Source organism: Mobula birostris, unplaced genomic scaffold, assembly GCF_030028105.1.
Source record: "Mobula birostris isolate sMobBir1 unplaced genomic scaffold, sMobBir1.hap1 scaffold_2997, whole genome shotgun sequence".
Lineage (NCBI taxonomy): Eukaryota > Metazoa > Chordata > Chondrichthyes > Myliobatiformes > Myliobatidae > Mobula > Mobula birostris.
In genome coordinates, this window is record NW_027276057.1 from 1,041 (window position 1) to 18,863 (window position 17,823).

Below are 17,823 nucleotides of genomic sequence, written 5' to 3' on the forward strand. Positions count from 1 at the left end.
TCCCTCCCTCTCTCCCCCTCCCCTCCCCTCCCCCTCCCCTCTCCCCCTCTCCCCCTCCCCTCTCCCCCTCCCCTCTCTCTCCCCCCTCCCCCCCTCCCCTCTCTCTCCCCCCTCCCCCTCTCCCCTCCCTCCCCCTCTCCCCTCCCCTCCCTCTCTCCCCCCCTCCCTCTCTCCCCCCTCCCTCTCTCCCCCCTCCCCTCCCTCTCCCCCCTCCCCTCCCTCTCCCCCCTCCCCTCCCTCTCTCCCCCCTCCCCTCTCTCCCCCCTCCCCTCCCCTCCCTCTCTCCCCCCCTCCCCTCCCCTCCCTCTCTCCCCCCCTCCCCTCCCCTCCCTCTCTCCCCCCCCTCCCCTCCCTCTCTCCCCCCCCTCCCCTCCCTCTCTCCCCCCCCTCCCCTCCCTCTCTCCCCCCTCCCCTCCCTCTCTCCCCCCTCCCCTCCCTCTCTCCCCCCCCTCTCCCACTCTCTCTCTCCCCCTCTCTCCCCCTCCCTCCCCCCCTCCCCCTCCCTCCCCCTCCCTCCCCCTCTCTCCCCCTCCCTCCCCCTCTCTCCCCCTCCCTCCCCCTCTCTCCCCTTCTCCCTCCCCCTCTCTCCCCTTCTCCCCTCCCTCTCCCTCTCTCCCCTCCCTCTCCCTCTCTCCCCTTCTCCCCTCCCTCTTTTCCCCTCTCCTCCTCCCTCCCCACTCCCCTCTCCTCTCACCCTCTCCCCTCCCCCTCTCCCCTCACCCTCTCCCCTCCCCCTCTCCCCTCTCATTCCCTTTGCATCTCCCTCCCTCTCTCCCCCTCCCCTCACCACTCCGCTCTTTACCTCCCTCCCTCTCTCTACTTCCCTCTCCCCCCCCACCCCTCCGCTCTCCCTCCCTCCCTTCCCTCTCATTCCCTTTGCATTTCCCTCCCTCTCTCCTGCCCCCTCCCTCTTCTCTCTCCCTCTCTCCCAGCTGACTGCCGGGTGTAGGAGGGGCCTGGCACAAAACCTTGTTTTCTTCCTGATCGGCAGAAGTTGGGCGACAGGAATAGTGCGGGGGGTCCCGGCCGGGCGAGGCCCTTTGCCAGCGCACCATGGCCCGGCTGAGCATGCCGTCCCTGGGCTCGGTGATGGAGAGGGCAGCTGCCCTGGGCAGTCCCCGAACGGCTCGGGGCAACAGGCCGGCCAGCAGGGCCCTGCTCTGCACGTAGGTACAACAGGCTGGGCCGGGACACGGTTCCCGGCTGCTGAGGAATGTGCCAAGCTGGTAGACAGGGAGGGCAGGGCAGGGCAGGAGAGCAGGGGGGTGGGAGAGGGAAGGAGGGGGTGGGGGAGAGAGCGGGAGATAGAGTGGAAGGAAGAGGGGAGGATGGAGAGAGAGAGAGGGAGAGATAAAGAGGGAGAGGGGATGAGAGAGAGAGGGAAGGGAGAGGCCAGTGAGAGGGGTGAAAGTGGGCTAGGCAGTGGAGAGAGAGAGAGAAGGAGGGAGGGAAGGTGAGAAGGGAGAGAAAGACCTGTGAGAGGGGAGGGGAGAGAGATGGTGGGAGGGAGGGAGAGGCAGAGGGAGGAAGGGGTGAAAGTGGGCTAGGGAGTGGAGGGAGGGAGAGGAGAGAGGGCAGGGGGAGACCGGTGAGAGGGGAGCAGAGAGGGAGAATTGCTTTGACACTGGGTGTTGTTTAACAAGGTTGAGAGTTTTTAGTTAAAGGCCACTGATCCCCTGCGCACAACAAGATCCCACAGTGCATTTTCTTGCGAGGTTCAGTTTGTGAATGGAGGCAACGGGCCATGGTGCCTGGAATAAGGGGAGGAGGAAGGTGGGGTTTCCTCTGGGCCCCCTAGTGACTGTCTTCTCTCTCCCCCCCACCCCACCCCGCAGCGCGGACGCAGATGGCCAGAGCAGCGACTCGGTCACGGTAGTGGAGAGCCCGTGTGGCCAGACAGCATACCGGTGTCAGGCGGAGGGGAAGCCTGAGCAGTTCGAGCCGCCCCCGCCCCCCCCACAGCCGCCCCCACTGCCCGGAGCTGCAGTGGGCCCAGCGGGCAAGGCACCAGCCCGCCAGCCTCGCCCTCCGCAAGCAGGAGGAAGAAGACGCCAGCAAGAGGCCCAAGTCCCTCTCCGACAGCTATGAGCTCTCCACGGACCTGCAGGACAAGAAGGTACCGGGGTGGGGTGGGGAGGGATTGAACCTCTGACCCCTGACCTTGGCAACATGGCCTCCCATGCCCCCTCACGCACCGACCTTTCCCAACACAATGTCCTCACACACTCCCTTACGGCACCCTCGACTTACCCAAACCCTACCCTGTACCACCGTCCCTAGGCCTCCATTGCCTTCTCCCTCTCTCATCTGTTCTGACACCCTACCTTGTTTTTCCCCTCCCCACACTCCTCAGCTGTTCCCCTCCTTACACTACAACTCACCTCACCCCTGCTGTCCCTATGCCTCCTCAGCTTGTCCCCTTCCCACTTTGCACAGCCACTTTACAGTAAGGTTGATCTTGGGTTCGACTCCCGCCGCGGTCTGTAAGGAGTTTGTACGTGTGGGTTTCCTCCACGTGCCCTGGTTTCTTCCCACAGTGCAAAAGCGTACGGGTTAGCGTTAGTGAGTTGTGGGCAGGCCATGTGGCCGCACTTCCTGCCACTTTCTGATCCAACGCAAATGGCACGCTTTCACTGTGTGCTTTGGATGTCCGGTAAAGCTCAAATTAAAAGTACACGTCGCCTGACACTCCGATTTATCCAGGGCACCTCGCTAGAGTAGCGGTTAGCGCGACGCAGTTGCAACTCGGGGCTTTCCAGAGTTTGGAGTTCAGTTCTGGCGCCGTTCTGTGAGGGATTGGTGCCTTCTCCCCGTGACTGCACTTATATCGTCCCACACTCCAAAGACGTACCAGTTGGTAGGTCACTTGGTCATTGTAAACTGCCCCGTGGGCAGGTGAGGGTTAAATCAGTGGGTTGCTGGGCAGTGAGACTCGTCAGGCTGGAAGGGCCTATTCCCTGCTGCAATTCTAAACAAATAAATAAATTATTCAAATTAAATTCCAAAACTAAGATCAGCTAGGACTTCACAGTAAACAGAGAGACCTTGGAATACAGGGATGCTGTTCCCTGAGATCATCATCACAGCTACTTTCTCACTCATCCCCCTCCTGTCTGTCTGTCTCTCTCAGATACCCCTGCTCTCTTTTTCTTGTCCTCTCTCTTTTGTCTCCTTGCTCTCACTATCTGTCTCTCATCCCCTCCCTCTCTCATCTTCAAACTATCTCTGTCTCTCTTGCTGTCTTCTCTCTCTCACACACACACACACTCTCTCTCTCTTTCCCTTTCTCTCTCTCTTTATCTCTAGCACTCTCTCCAGCTCTCTCTCTGTCTGTCTCTCTCTCACTCACACACATTCTCTCTCTCTAGCTCTGTCTCTCTCTCTCTAGCGCTCTCTCTCTCTGTCTGTCTCTCTCTCTCGCTTGCTCTTGCGCTCTCTCTCTCTCTCTCTCTCTCACACACACACAGAGTCTCTCTTCCTCTCTCCTTCTCTTTACTGACAGGATAGCTTTAAGCCTTTCGGCACCCTAGCCTTCACTAGTCGGGGCACTGAGCAGAGAAGTGAGAAGGTCAGGACACTGGCGAGTCCAGACTTTGAGTACTGTGTGTCTTTCGGTCAGCCTGCTGTGGGAAAGGCATGGAAAAGATTTGCCGGGTCTCGGGAGACTGAGTTACAGGGAGAGGTGGGACAGGCTGGAGTGTAGGAGACTGAGAGATGATCAGATACATAGCAGAGAGCATCCTGACAAGCTGCATCACTGTGTGGTGAGGAAACCACACTGCGGCGGCAGGAAGTTTCGATAACGGGCAGTTAATGCGTCACCAGCACCAGCCTACCCGCCATCAAGGACACATAGACAGAAAGGTCTGGAAAAGGGCCAGTAACATCATGAAGGATCCCACCCACCCTGCTCATGGACCGTTTGTCCCACTTCCATCAGCGGGGAGGCTACGTAGCATCCACACCAGGACCACCAGACTCGTAAACAGTTACTTTCCCCAAGCAGTCAGGCTGATCAACAGCTCCACCCAGTAACCCACCCCTCCACACCCCCAAATACCACCCCTTTATCATTTCCTGTTAGTCATCTTATGTACAGACACCCTTGTGACTGGCGTCACTTTATGGACGTACAATCAAACAATGTATAGAAGTTATCGTGCGTATTTATTATATCTATCTTATCCTGTTTTTTGTGACTGTATCGGATCCAGAATAACAATTATTCCATTCTCATGTACGCTTGTGTACTGGAAATGACATTAAACAATCTTGAATCTTTTTTAATAATTTGTTTTAAACTTATTGAGATGCAATGTGGAATAGTCCCTTCCAGCCCTAAGAGCCGCTCCGCCCAGCAGTCCCCAGATTTAATCTTAGCCTTACCTGGAGTACTGAATGCAGTTCTGGTCTCCTTACTTGAGGACGGATATAGTGGCTTTGGAGGCGGTGCAGAGGAGGTTCACCAGCTTGATTCCAGAGATGAGGGGGTTAGACTAAGAGGAGAGATTGAATTGCCTGGGACTGTACTCGCTGGAATTCAGAAGAATGAGAGGAAACATACAAAATTATGAAAGGGATAGATAAGATAGAGGCAGGAAAGTTGTTTGCACTGGTAGGTGACACTAGAACTAGGAGGCATAGCCTCAAGATTCAGGGGAATAGATTTAGGACGGAGATGAGGAGGAACTGCTTTTCCCAGAGAGTGGTGAATCTGTGGAATTCTCTGCCCAATGAAGCAGTGCAGGCTACCTCAGTAAATATATTTAAGACAAGGTTGGATAGATTTTTGCATAGTAGGGGGATTAAGGGTTGTGGGGAAAAGGCAGGTAGGAGGAGATGAGTCCATGGCCAGATCGGCCTTGGTCTTATTGAATGGTGGAGCAGATGGCCTCCTGCTTCTTTTGTCCTTATGTTCTAATCACAGGATAATTTACAACAGCCAGGTAGCCTACGGAACACAGGCGGTCACGGGGAGAAGGTACAAACTCGTTGCGGTCAGCAGTGGGAATTGAACCCTGGTCGCTGGTACTGTAAAGTGTTGTGCTAACCACGACACTACCACGCCAAACCTTTTTTTGTGCTACGTCCGATCACTTCCTTCTCCTTTACACTTGCGTGATGGGAATGGCATGAAAGAAAAATTCAAAAATCAGAGCTGCAAAGGGACTCGGGACCTCGTGCGGGACTCTTTAAAGGTTAATTTAAAGACCTCGAAGGAGACTAGTGTTGAAATTGCGGGGGCCCTGGCAGAAATATTTAAAATGTCGCTGTCTACAGGTGATGTGCCGGAGGATTGGAGAGTGGCTCATGTTGTTCCGCTGTTTAAAAAAGGATCGAAAAGTAATCCGGGAAATTATAGGCCGGTGAGTAGTAGGTAAGTTATTGGAGGGAGTACTAAGAGACAGAATCTACAAGCATTTGGATAGACAGGGGCTTATTAGGGAGAGTCAACATGGCTTTGTGCGTGGTAGGTCATGTTTGACCAATCTGTTGGAGTTTTTCGAGGAGATTACCAGGAAAGTGGATGAAGGGAAGGCAGTGGATATTGTCTACATTGACTTCAGTAAGGCCTTTGACAAGGTCCCGCATGGGAGGTTAGTTAGGAAAATTCAGTCGCTAGGTATACATGGAGAGGTGGTAAATTGGATTAGACATTGGCTCGATGGAAGAAGCAGAGAGTGGTGGCAGAGAATTGCTTCTCCGAGTGGAGGCCTGTGACTAGTGGTGTGCCACAGGGATTAGTGCTGGGTCCATTGTTATTTGTCATCTATATCAATGATCTGGATGATAATGTGGTAAATTGGATCAGCAAATTTGCTGATGATACAAAGATTGGAGGTGTAGTAGACAGTGAGGAAGGTTTTCAGAGCCTGCAGGGGAACTTGGACCAGCTGGAAAAATGGGCTGAAAAATAGCAGATGGAGTTTAATACTGACAAGTGTGAGGTATTGCATGTTGGAAGGACAAACCAACGTAGAACATACAGGGTTAATGGTAAGGCACTTAGGAGTGCAGTGGAACAGAGGGATCTGGGAATACAGATACAAAATTCCCTAAAAGTGTCGTCACAGGTAGATAGGGTCGTAAAGAGAGCTTTTGGTACATTGGCCGTTATTAATCGAAGTATTGAGTATAAGAGCTGGAATGTTATGATGAGGTTGTATAAGGCATTGGTGAGGCCGAATCTGGAGTATTGTGTTCAGTTTTGGTCACCAAATTACAGGAAGGATATAAATAAGGTTGAAAGAGTGCAGAGGAGGTTTACAAGGATGTTGCCGGGACTTGAGAAACTCAGTTACAGAGAAAGGTTGAATAGGTTAGGACTTTATTCCCTGGAGCGTAGAAGAATGAAGGAAGATTTGATAGAGGTATATAAAATTATGATGGGTATAGATAGAGTGAATGAAAGCAGGCTTTTTCCACTGAGGCAAGGGGAGAAAAAAACCAGAGGACATGGGTTAAGGGTGAGGGGGGAAAAGTTTAAAGGGAACATTAGGGGGGGCTTCTTCACACAGAGAGTGGTGGGAGTATGAAATGAGCTGCCAGACGAGGTGGTAAATGCGGGTTCTTTTTTAACATTTAAGAATAAATTGGACAGATACATGGATGGGAGGTGTATGGAGGGATATGGTCCGTGTGCAGGTCAGTGGGACTAGGCAGAAAATGGTTCGGCACAGCCAAGAAGGGCCAAAGGGCCTGTTTCTGTGCTGTAGTTTCTATGGTTCTATGGTTCTTAATTTGCAGACTGAGTCAGCGGTGAGGAAGGCAAATGCAATGTGAGCAATTCATTTCAAGAGGACTAGAACATAAAAGCAAGGATGTAATGTTGAAGCTTTATAAGGCACTGGTGAGGCCTCACTTGGAGTATTGTCAGCTGTTTTAGGCCCCTTATCTCAGAAATAGAGAGGGTTCAGAGGTGGTTCATGAGAATGATTCCGGGAATGAAAGGATTATCATATAAGGAGCATTTGTTGGCTCCGGGGCTGTACTCACTAATTCAGAAGAGTGAGGGGGTGATCTCATTGCAACCTATCGAATGCTGAAGGGCCTCGATAGAGTGGATATGGGGAGGAAGTTTCCCATGGAGGGAGAGCCCAAGACCAGAGGACACAGCCTCGGAATAGAGGGGTGTCCATTTAGAACGGAGATGAGGAGGAATTTCTTTAGCCAGAGAGTGGTAAATCTGTGGAATTCGTTGCCACAGGCAGCTGAGGAGGCCAAGTCATTGGGTATGTTTAAGGCAGAGGTAGATTGGTTCTTGATTAGACAGGGCAGACGGGGAAAAGGAAGGAGACAGATACTTTATTGATCCCAAAGGAAATTACGGTGTCACAGTGGCATTACAAGTGCACCGATATACAAATACTAGAAGAGAAACAGAAAGAATAAAAAATAAATTCCCTCAAACAGTCTAACAGGAGGGGGTCATCACTTCCCCAGATATAGGTTGACTCATTACAGAGCCTAATGGCAGAGGGTAAGAATGACCTCACATAGCGCTCTTTGGAGCAGTGCAGTTGTCTTAATCTATTACTAAGCGTGCTCCTCTGTTCAGCCAAGGTGGCATGCAGAGGGTGAGAAACATTGTCAGAGTTTTCCGTAAGGTCCTTTGTTCTACCACAGCCCCCAGTGTGTCCAGGTTGACTCCTATAACAGAGCCAGCCTTTCTGATCAGTTTATTGAGCCTGTTGGTATCACCCGTGTTGATGCCATTGCCACAGCACACCATCGCATAGAAGATTGTACTGGCGACAACAGACTGGTAGAACGTGTGAAGGAGAGGTCTGCAGACTCCAAATGACCTTGGTCTCCTCAGGAAGTCAAGGCGACTCTGGCCCTTCTCCCAGCCTCTGTGTTGGTGCTCCACTCCAGGTGCACCTCCAGCTACCTGCAGGTCCACACCACATCCCCACCAACGGGGAGCAGTGCAGGCTTACTCTTCCTAAAGTCCATCACCATTTCCTGTGTCTTACCGAAGTTGAGTCGCAGATGATTCAGCTTGCACCATTTGAGGCCGAGAGGAAAAATGGATAAGCCATGATGGAATGGTGCAGCACACTCGATGGGCCAAATGGCCTAACTCTGTTCCTATAGCTGATGGTCCGAGCAATCTTAGGGGTACAAAGCCATGAGGGGTGAAGGTAAGGTGAACGCGCACAGTCTCAAGAACAGCCTCGGCTGTAAGAGCAGTGAACGGTTTTCTCGATGTTGATACAGAGTCATGACTCGTAATGTGAACCCAAGAGGCTCTGCAGACATTGGAATCTTGATCAATGCACTCGAAAGCGAGTTCATCATCCTTCAGCCATACAGCTAAACAAAACATCGTTCCTCTGGGCCAAGGTGCAAAAACACAGTACGTACAGTCACTCATAGCACGTAGAGTTACTCTTCAGCACAGACAGTCACAATACAAATGCCCAGAATGCGCTACCTGGTGTGGTGGTACAGGCAAGTACATTAGAGACGTTTAAAAGACGTTTTGGGTAGGCACATGGATGTGAGGACGGTGGAAGGATATGGACATTGTGGAGGCAGGAGGGATTAGTGTTTGATTTACTTTTTAGTGACGTTGTTGGCCGAAGGGCCTGTTCCTGTACTGGGCTAGATACCGTAAGTCCCTGAGCAGCATGGCCCAGAGACTGGCAGGTTGACATAAAGTGTGAAGGACGTGTTTATGTACGACGGCATAATGTTACGTGCATTATTACAGTGAGGTAACGTGGGCGCCACAGTGGCGTTACGGTTAGCGCACCGCAATTACATCACAAGACATTTTGGAGTTCAGAGTTCAATTGCAACGCCGTTCTGGATGTCCCCCCATTCGGTCATGGCTGACTTTTTTTTTTAGCATTCCCGTTCTCCCCGTAACCCCTCACCATTCAAGAACCTATCAATTCTTAAATACCCTCAATGACCTGGCCTCCACAGCCTTCTGTGGCAATGAATTCCACGGATGCACCACCCTCTGGCTAAAGAAGTTCCTCCTCATCTCTGTTCCAAAGGGACATCCTTAAGTTCTGAGGCTGTTCCCTCTGGTCCTGAACTCCCCCCACTATATGAACGTCCTCCCTATCTAACATCCGCTAAGTTTCAATCATATCTGCCATCATTCTAAACCTTTGCGAGTGGAGACCCAGAGCCGTCAAACGCACCTCATGCGTGCTTGGCGCCACAGTAGCGTAGCACTTGGTGCAGCACTGATACAGCTTGGTGTTCGGAGTTCATTTCTGACTCCATTCTGTACGTTCTCCCCATGGAGTGTGTGGGATTTCCCTAGGTGCTCCAGTTTCCTCCCACTGTCCAAAGGCTCCTTGGTCGTTGTAAATTGTCCCGTGATTCGGTAATCGGGGTCGTTAGGTAGCTGTGGCATCACGACTCAGAGGCCCGGACGGGCCCTCTCCACTTACCGCTCAGTTTGTTCGTTTTGTGCCGTGTCATATAATGTGGGTATTGTCCTTGGCAAAGTTTTCTACAGAAGTGGTTTGCCATCGCCTTCTTCTGGGCAGTGTCTTTACAGGACGGGTGACCCCAGTCATTATCAATACTCTTCAGAGATCATCTGCCTGGTGTCAGTAGTCACATGTGATCTGCACCGGCTGCTCATATGACCATCCACCACCTCCTCCCACAGCTTCAGGTGACCCTGATCAGGGGGTTAAACAGGTGCTACACCTTGCCCCGGGGGACCTGCAGGCTAGTGGAGCACCTTACACCTCCTTTGGTAGAGACGCATCTCCACCCCACTACCAAGGGCAACAGCTATGGAAATGAACAGTTACCAAGACCCTTCATCAGGCCATAGTCTACTTTGTTATGATCTTGCACCCTTATCGTCTGCATACACTGCACTTTCTCCATAACTGTTACACTTTATTCTGCATTGTTATTGTTTTACCTCAATGCACTGTGTAATGATCTGATGACAGTGGTGTCGTCAGCAAACTTAAATATGGCATTGGAACTGTGCTTAGCCACACAGTCATAAGTGTAAAGCGAGTAGAGCAGGGGGCTAAGCACTCAGCCCTGTGGTGAACTTGTGCTGATGGAGATTGTGGAGATGTTGCTGCCCATCTGAACTGACTAGGGTCTGCAAGTGAGAAAATTGAGGATCCAGTTACCCAGGTCTTGGAGCTTATTGATCAGCTTTGAGTGGATAATAGTATTGAATGCCGAGCTGTAGTCGATAAAGAGCATCCTGATGTACAAGTTTGTTGTCCAGATGTTCCAGGGTTGAGTGAATTCCAATAAGATGTCACCTTCTGTTGACCCGTTGTGACATTAGGCAAACTGGAGCAGATCCAGGTTACTCCTCAGGCAGGAGTTGTTATGCTTCATCACCAACCTCTCAAAACGCTTCATCACAGAGGATGTAAGTGTTGCAGGATGATAGTCATTGAGGCAGGTCACCACGTTCTCCTCAGGCTACTGAAGAGAGGGACTAAAGACTCACTTAATTTTTAAATCTTTTTATTAATATATAATCTTATACAGCTATAAAATATAGAAATTCAACAAATTAGTATATATATAATTAATAAAGCTGAAAAAAAACATATATGCTAATGAAAAAAAATTTATAAAAGAAGAAGGAAAAAAGAGAACCCCAGCTAACTGCAAAAAAAACCCACGAACTATAAAACCAAAAAAAAGAAAAAAAAACCATTAGGAACCAACTCCCGGAGCGATACATCTTACAATCATTTATATATATATATATATATATATATATATATATAAAGAAAACAGCAACCGCCAAATCACATTCATATAACATAAAATTGGAAGGAAACCATGTAAATTCATTCAAATTAAATGATAATATTTAGCAAAAGAGCCCCACCTTCTCTCAAAATCAAATCGGGGATCAAAAGTTCTACTTCTAATTTTTTCCAAACTAAGACATAACGTTACTTGGGAAACCATTGAGTTAGTGTAGGAACAGAGGCATCTTTCCACTTCAATAAAATAGCTCTTCTTGCCAACAATAGCGAATGCAATTACATGTTGGTTTGAAAATGAAATACCCTGAATATGATGCGGAGCTATTCCAGATAGAACAGTCAATGTATTAGGTTGTAAATTAATTTTCAAAGCTTTAGAAATTGTAGAAAATAAGGATTTCCAAAAAGATTTAAACGAGGGACATGACCAGAACATATGTGACAAAGTAGCTACTTCATTTTTGCACCTATCACAGTAATTATCTACATTAGGGAATATTTTGGATAGTTAAATAATAGCGGTGAACAATTTTAAACTGAATTAAACAATGATTGGCACATATCGAAGAAGAAGTAACCATTTTCAAAACTCGCGACCAGTCTTCATTAACAAAAGTCATATTAAGTTCTCTCTCCCAATCTTGTTTAGTCTTCAGTGAGAGGTTGAGACTAAAGATATCGGTGAACACCCCAGCCGGTTGATCAGCACAGGTCTTTAGTATTCGGCCAGGTACTCCGCCTGGGCCGGATGCTTTCTGTGGGTTCGCCCTCCTGAAGGATGGTCTCATGTCAGCCTCAGAGACCAAAATCACAGGGTCATCGGGGGCTGTGGGAATTTGTTTAGGTACCTCCATGTTCTGCCTCAAAGCGAGCCTAGAAGAAATTGATCTCATCTGGGAGTGAAACCTGTTGCTTGGTTCTGCTTTACAGGAGGAGATAGCATTCCCATTACCAATAAATCAAGTCCTCAAATCCCGACAACATCCTTGTAAAGTTTTTCCATACTCTTTCAAATTGATTGATACCTTTCCTGTAGGTGCAGTGCTGGGCAAGGGTCTGAGGCACATGTACGGTATGTCATGGAATCTTTTTTTGTGCGTCAGCAGTATGGTGTGATACATAAAATTACTACAGTACTGTGCAAAAGTCTTCAGCCCCTTAGCTATATATATATATATATATATATATCTATATGTGTGTGTGTGCCTAAGGCCTTTGCACGGTACTGTAGGGGACCAGGTTAGGCCAATGGGGCCCGTTTCTATGTTTTGTCTCCATGTGTTTGGCCTCCCTGAGAGGTTGAGCCAGTCGGGTTTATTATCACTGACATGTTGTAAAATATGTTGTTTTGCGGCAGCAGTATATCGCTTTACATTTTAAATAACTATGAATTATGATTAGATTAGATTCAACTTTATTGTCATTGTGCCGAGTACAGATACAAAGCCCATGAAATGCAGTTAGCATCTGACCAGAAATGCAAAGAATAGTGTTATTTACAAAATAACTGCAAAATTATGATAAGAAAGAGATTAAAAATTAGATTAAATAAGTATGCAAAAAGAGAGCAGATATACTGAGGTAGTGTTCATGGGCTTATTGTCTGTTCAGAAGTCTGACGGCAGAGGGGACGAAGATGTTCCTGAATCGTTGAATGTGTGTCTTGAGGCTTCTGTACCTCCTCCCTGATGAGAACAGAGCATATCCTGAGTGGTGGGGGGTCCTTAATGACGGATGTCACCTTTCTGAGGCATCGCCTTTTGAAGACGTGTTGGATTTTGGGGAGGGCTGGTGCACATGATGGAGCTGGCTGAGCTTACAACTTTCTGCCGCCTTCCTCGATCCCGTGCAGTGGCCCTTCCATACCAGTCAGCACGCTCTCCACCATACATCGGCAGAGATTTGCTGAGAGTCTTCGCAGATATACCAAATCTCCTCAAAATCCTGATTAATGCAGGCACTCTATTGTGGACTGAGAGAGGGAGGGGGGAATCATGGTTGGATAAATGAGAAGGGAGAGGGGAGGGAGCAGGAAGCACCAGAAGGACATTCTGTGATGATCAATAAACCAATTGTTTGGAATCTAATGACCCTGTCTTGAGTCTCAGGGCTGGGTGTGTTTGCACCCACAACACTCCGCCACCCCTGGCACTCCTTCTCTGCCATCTGTCCCACACCCCTCCCGCGGTGCTCCATCTCACCGTTCCCAACATACTTTGCTCCCGCCAGATTCACAAACACGCTTTCCATGGTGACACCCCTCAACCCAGTCTTGTTGCTAACTACGTCCCTCTCTCCCTCTTCCTCCACCCTCTCCCTCCCTCCCATATACCCCTCCCCCTCCCCTCCTCCCCTTCCCCTCTCCTCTTCCCCTCTCCCCCTCCCCTCTCCCCCCCTCTCCCCCTCCCCTCTCCCCCTCTCCCCCTCTCCCCCCCTTTCCCCCTCCCCACTTCCCTCTCCCCTGCTCCCTCTCCCCCCCCCCCCAGGTGGAGATGCTGGAGAGGAAGTATGGAGGCTACTTCCTGAGCCGCCGGGCAGCCCGCACCATCCAGACAGCCTTCCGACAGTACCGCATGAACAAGAACTTCGAGCGCCTCCGCAGCTCGCTGAGCGAGAGCCGCATGTCGCGCCGCATCGTGCTGTCGAACATGCGGATGCAGTACTCGTTCGAGGAGTATGAGCAAGGCCACGGCGGCTGCTTCGAGGGCCGGGGGATGATGGCGACGATGGCGATGGGGCCAGGGCCAGGGCCCGGGCCTGGGCCGGCCATGTCGGCGGCGAGCCGGGGGCTCGGCTCCCGCAGCCACTCCGAACGCAGCGACCAGTTCCAGGAGGGCGGCTCCACCACGGCCTCCAGCGACCTCACCAACGAGATCACCGAGCTGGAGGAGGTCTTCTCCAAGCAAGTCCGCTCGCTCGCCGACTCCATTGACGACGCGCTGGGCCGGGAGCGCCGGGGGGAGGAGGAGGTGGACGAGGAAGAGGAGGAGGAGGAGGAGGAGGAGGACGAGGAGGAGGAGGAGGACGAGGAGAGCCGGACCGAGGCCAGGCGGGTGAAGGCTGAGGACTCCACCACCAGCTACAGTGACGTTACCCTGTACCTGGAGGAAGGGGAGGGCGCCCGCTCGGCCCCCGCCTCCCCGGCCCCCTCGGAGCCCTGGGCAGCGTCCCCCCGGGAGTCGGAGGCCCCCGAGCCGGGTGGCCGGCGGCCGGCCGCCTGCGCCGAGTGCCGCGACTACCGCAAGCGGGCCGCCCACTTGCCCCTGCTCACCATCGAGCCGCCCAGCGACAGCTCGGTGGACATGAGCGACCGCTCAGAGCGCGGCTCGCTGGGCCGGCAGCTGGCCTACGAGGCCGAGGCGCAGCCCCCGCTGCCGCCCCTGCCCCTGCCCCTGCCCGTGCCCATCCACCACCCTCCTCCCCCGCCGCCTCCCCCTCCTCCCCCGCCGCCGCCTCCCCCGCCGCCCGCACCCCGCCGCCTCGACCCTCCCGGCGAGGCCAGCCGCGACGGCAAGGCCGAGGCCGAGCTCTCGGACGGCGAGAACGACAGCCTGGACAGCACGCTGAACTCCAACGAGACCATCAACTGCAGCACGGGCTCGTCGTCGCGGGACAGCCTGCCCGAGGCGCCCACCTGCCCCCAGACCTACCTGCGCGAGACCCGACACAGCTGGGACTCGCCAACCCTCAACAACGACGTCTTCCAGCGCCGCCAGTACCGAATCGGCCTCAACCTCTTCAACAAGTACGTGAGCACGGGGTCCGGGGTGCCTCTGCGGTCTGCATGTGTGGTCGGGGGTGTGTACGGTCCACCTGGGTGGGGCACCACCGGTTCATCCATTCCTTCTCTCTCTCTATCTCTTTACCTCTATCTCTCTATCGAAGCTACTTCTCTACCTCTGTGTTTCTCTCTAAAATCCCCCTGCTCACTGTCTCTGTCTCTCTCTGTCTGTGTCTGTCTCTCTGTCTCTGTGTCTCTCTCTCTCTCTCTCTCTCTCTCTCTCTCTCTCTCTCTCTCTCTGTTTCTCTCTCTACCTCTTGAACCTCTGCTCTCTGCATCTTCTACATCTCTCACTTGCTCTTTGCTTTCATTCACACACACTGTCCATTTCTAACTCCATCTCTCCCTCTCCCTCCCCATCACACTCTCTCTCTCCCTCTCCCTGTCTCTCCCTCTCCCTGTCTCTCCCTCCCTCCCCGTCTCTCCCTCCCTCCCCGTCTCTCCCTCCCTCCCCCGTCTCTCCCTCCCTCCCCTTCTCTCCCTCCCTCCCAGTCTCTCTCTCTCTCTCTCTCTCCCTGTCTCTCTCTTCCTCCCCCGTCTCTCTTTCCCCCTCCCCGTCTCTCTCTCTCTCTCTCTGTCTCCATCTCCATCTCTATCTCTATTCTCTCCTCCCTCCACAAGCCTGAGAGAGCAGACAGTACTTCTTGTGTCCCTATCGAGCTCTGGGGGTGATGCACGGTGCTTCAGCACTTGGGGATAGCCAGCCCCCATCTATTGGAAGTCGTGAATCTGCACGTTGAGATTCAATGCACTGCTGAAGGGACCCAGGCGTTGGTGGTGAGCAGGAGACAGGGAGGCACAATGGAGGCTTAGAATTTAGATGCGTGTTACGCCCTCCACCGTGTCCTAACCCCACTTCCCTCTCACTTGTCTGGGGCAGGAAACCCGAGAAGGGGATTCAGTACTTGATTGAGAGGGGCTTTGTGGCGGATACACCGGTGGGAGTCGCCCGCTTTATCCTCGAGCGCAAGGGGCTGAGTCGACAGATGATCGGCGAGTTTCTGGGCAACCGGCAAAAACAATTCAACCGCGACGTGCTGGAGTGAGTCCGCCACCTCCGCAAACCCTCCCCGCCTCGCCCGCGCCGAGCCCCTCCCCACTCCTCCACCTCTCCTCCAAAACAAAAGATTGAGATTTCAACTCCGTGGCCTCTTCATTGGGTATGTCCCAGTGCTTGTGGTCTTCTGCTGCTGTCGTCCATCCTCTTCACGGTTCGCCGCGTTATGCGTTCAGAGATGCTCCTCTGCACACCACTGTTATTTGAGCTACCGTCCCCTTCCTGTCAGCTTGAACCAGTCTGGCCATTCTCCTCTGACCTCTCATTAACAAGCATTTTCACCCACAAAACTGCCCCTCACTGGGTGTTTTTTGCACCATTCTCTGTAAACTGCAGGGACTGTTGTGAGTGAAAATCCCAGGGGATCAGCAGCTTCTGAGATACTCAAACCACCCCATCTGGCACCAGCAATCATTTCACGGTCAAAGTCACATTTCTTCCCCATTATGATGTTTGGTCTGAACAACAACTGAACCTCTTGACCTTGCCTGCATCTTTTATGCATTGACTTGCTGCCACACGATTGGCTGATTAGATATTTATATAAACGTACAGGGGTACCGAACAAAGTGGCCGCTGAGTGTACTAATCAAACGTATGTTGAAACATGCACCGAAATGTGTCATTTGCGTTAGCAACGAATATAACCTCAGGATGTCCTGGGGACAGTCCCATAAGTGTCGCCACATAGCCTGCCCACAATGTTCAGAAGAACACAACAAGCAATAAATGACAACGGCAAAGCAAGTGCATTTCCTCCCTCCCACCTGCCCACACATACAGTCCTCCAAACCCAGGTCAGGCCTTCGGGCCTCCATCCTCCAGCTTAGGCCTTCAGGCCTCCTGGCTTCGGTCTCTGGATATCTAATAGACATTCGGGCTTCAATCTTTACTATCGAGCCCCAGACTACCCTATGACGAGACCCTGAACTCTGGACTTGCCAATCCACCAGACCTCCTGCATCCTACATCTGATCTTGGGACCCGCTGGCCTGGGAGAGCCTGGCACCTGCGGATGTCCTTCGTCACCCAACCACGTCGCTGGCCTTCGAGCGTGGATTGGAGGTGTGGCCTCTGGGTGCCCTCCATTGCCCGTCCACGTCACTGGACTTCGAACACGGAGCGCATAGTGGAGGCCTGATTCCTGACTCTGCTACATCCCCGCCCCCTAAACCCTAAACTGACCTCTAACTCCCCCAAATCCCTGTCTGTAAACCCTAACATGACACCAACTTCCCTCTCTGTCCCCAATTCAGCCCTACAAACTTAAAGAAATACGACTAAAACAGATTTATCAATTAACCAATCCACACCTGCGAACACGGAGCGGAAGCCTGGCCCCTAACCCCTCCGCACCCCTGTCCCTAAACCCCAGCCTGACCCTTAACTCCGCTTTCCCTCACTAAAACCATCCCTATAAACTTAAAAGAAACACCCGTCTGAGCCACAATCTCGTCGGAGACTGCAGTTCAACGTCGTCTCGACTGGTGAGTAGCCTTAACTGGAAACACTCATCAGGTTGGGCAGGGTTTGTGGGGGAGAGGGACGGAGTCAATATTACAAAACCGTTCTCTGACCTTTGCACTTCCCTACGCTCGCCGCTCCCTCACCTCTCAAAACCCTTCTCAATCCTTACCCTCCCCAACCAGTTTTCCTTCAAGGTGGCATTTGCACTTCCTGAGTGAGAGAGAGAGAGAGAGAGAGGTGGGGTACTGCCCAGTGACCCCTGGGTTAGAGAGAGAGAGAGAGAGATGGCCGACTGCCCAGTGACCCCTGGGTTATAGAGAGAGAGAGACGGACAGAGAGAGGGAGAGCGAATTGGACAAGGAGAGAGCGGCAGAGAGAAATGGAGAGGGGGAGGTGCAGGAATCAGCCAGGGTTCCTTCTCCCCATCAATGCCCAGAGGCCACTGGGTTAGAGTGAAGGGGGTAGAGAGAGATGGAGAGGGTGGAGAGATAGAGAAGGGGGGAGGGGGAGAAAGAGAGAGGTGGGGGAATCAGGTATGGTTCCTGCTCCCCAACACTGTCCCGTGACCCCTGGGTTAGAGAGAGAGGGAATGAAGAGTGATAGAAAGAGAAAGGGACAGAGGGAGAGAGAGATACGGGGGGGAAAGTCAGAGAGGTTTCCTACTCCCCGTCACTGCCCAGTGATCATGGCACGAGATGTCTGTAACCCCAAACCGCAGCCATCTGCAGACACATACACCTCAGGACCACAGGCACGTACAGCACACCAAATCCCTACTGATGGTCAATCGT

The 17,823-nt window shown here is 52.1% G+C and overlaps 1 protein-coding gene across 1 annotated transcript in view; it reads left to right on the forward strand.

Annotated features, from left to right (window-relative positions):
• Positions 1–1,883: 1,883 nt before the first annotated feature.
• Positions 1,884–17,823, forward strand: part of LOC140192889 (IQ motif and SEC7 domain-containing protein 2-like) — a 41,458-nt gene continuing 25,518 nt past the window's right edge. Inside the window, exons 1-3 of the mRNA XM_072250397.1 lie at positions 1,884–2,116; positions 13,214–14,472; positions 15,389–15,550. Coding sequence (XP_072106498.1) covers positions 13,220–14,472; positions 15,389–15,550 — 1,415 coding nt within the window. The 5' untranslated portion in view covers positions 1,884–2,116; positions 13,214–13,219. The remainder of the gene's footprint in view (positions 2,117–13,213; positions 14,473–15,388; positions 15,551–17,823) is intronic.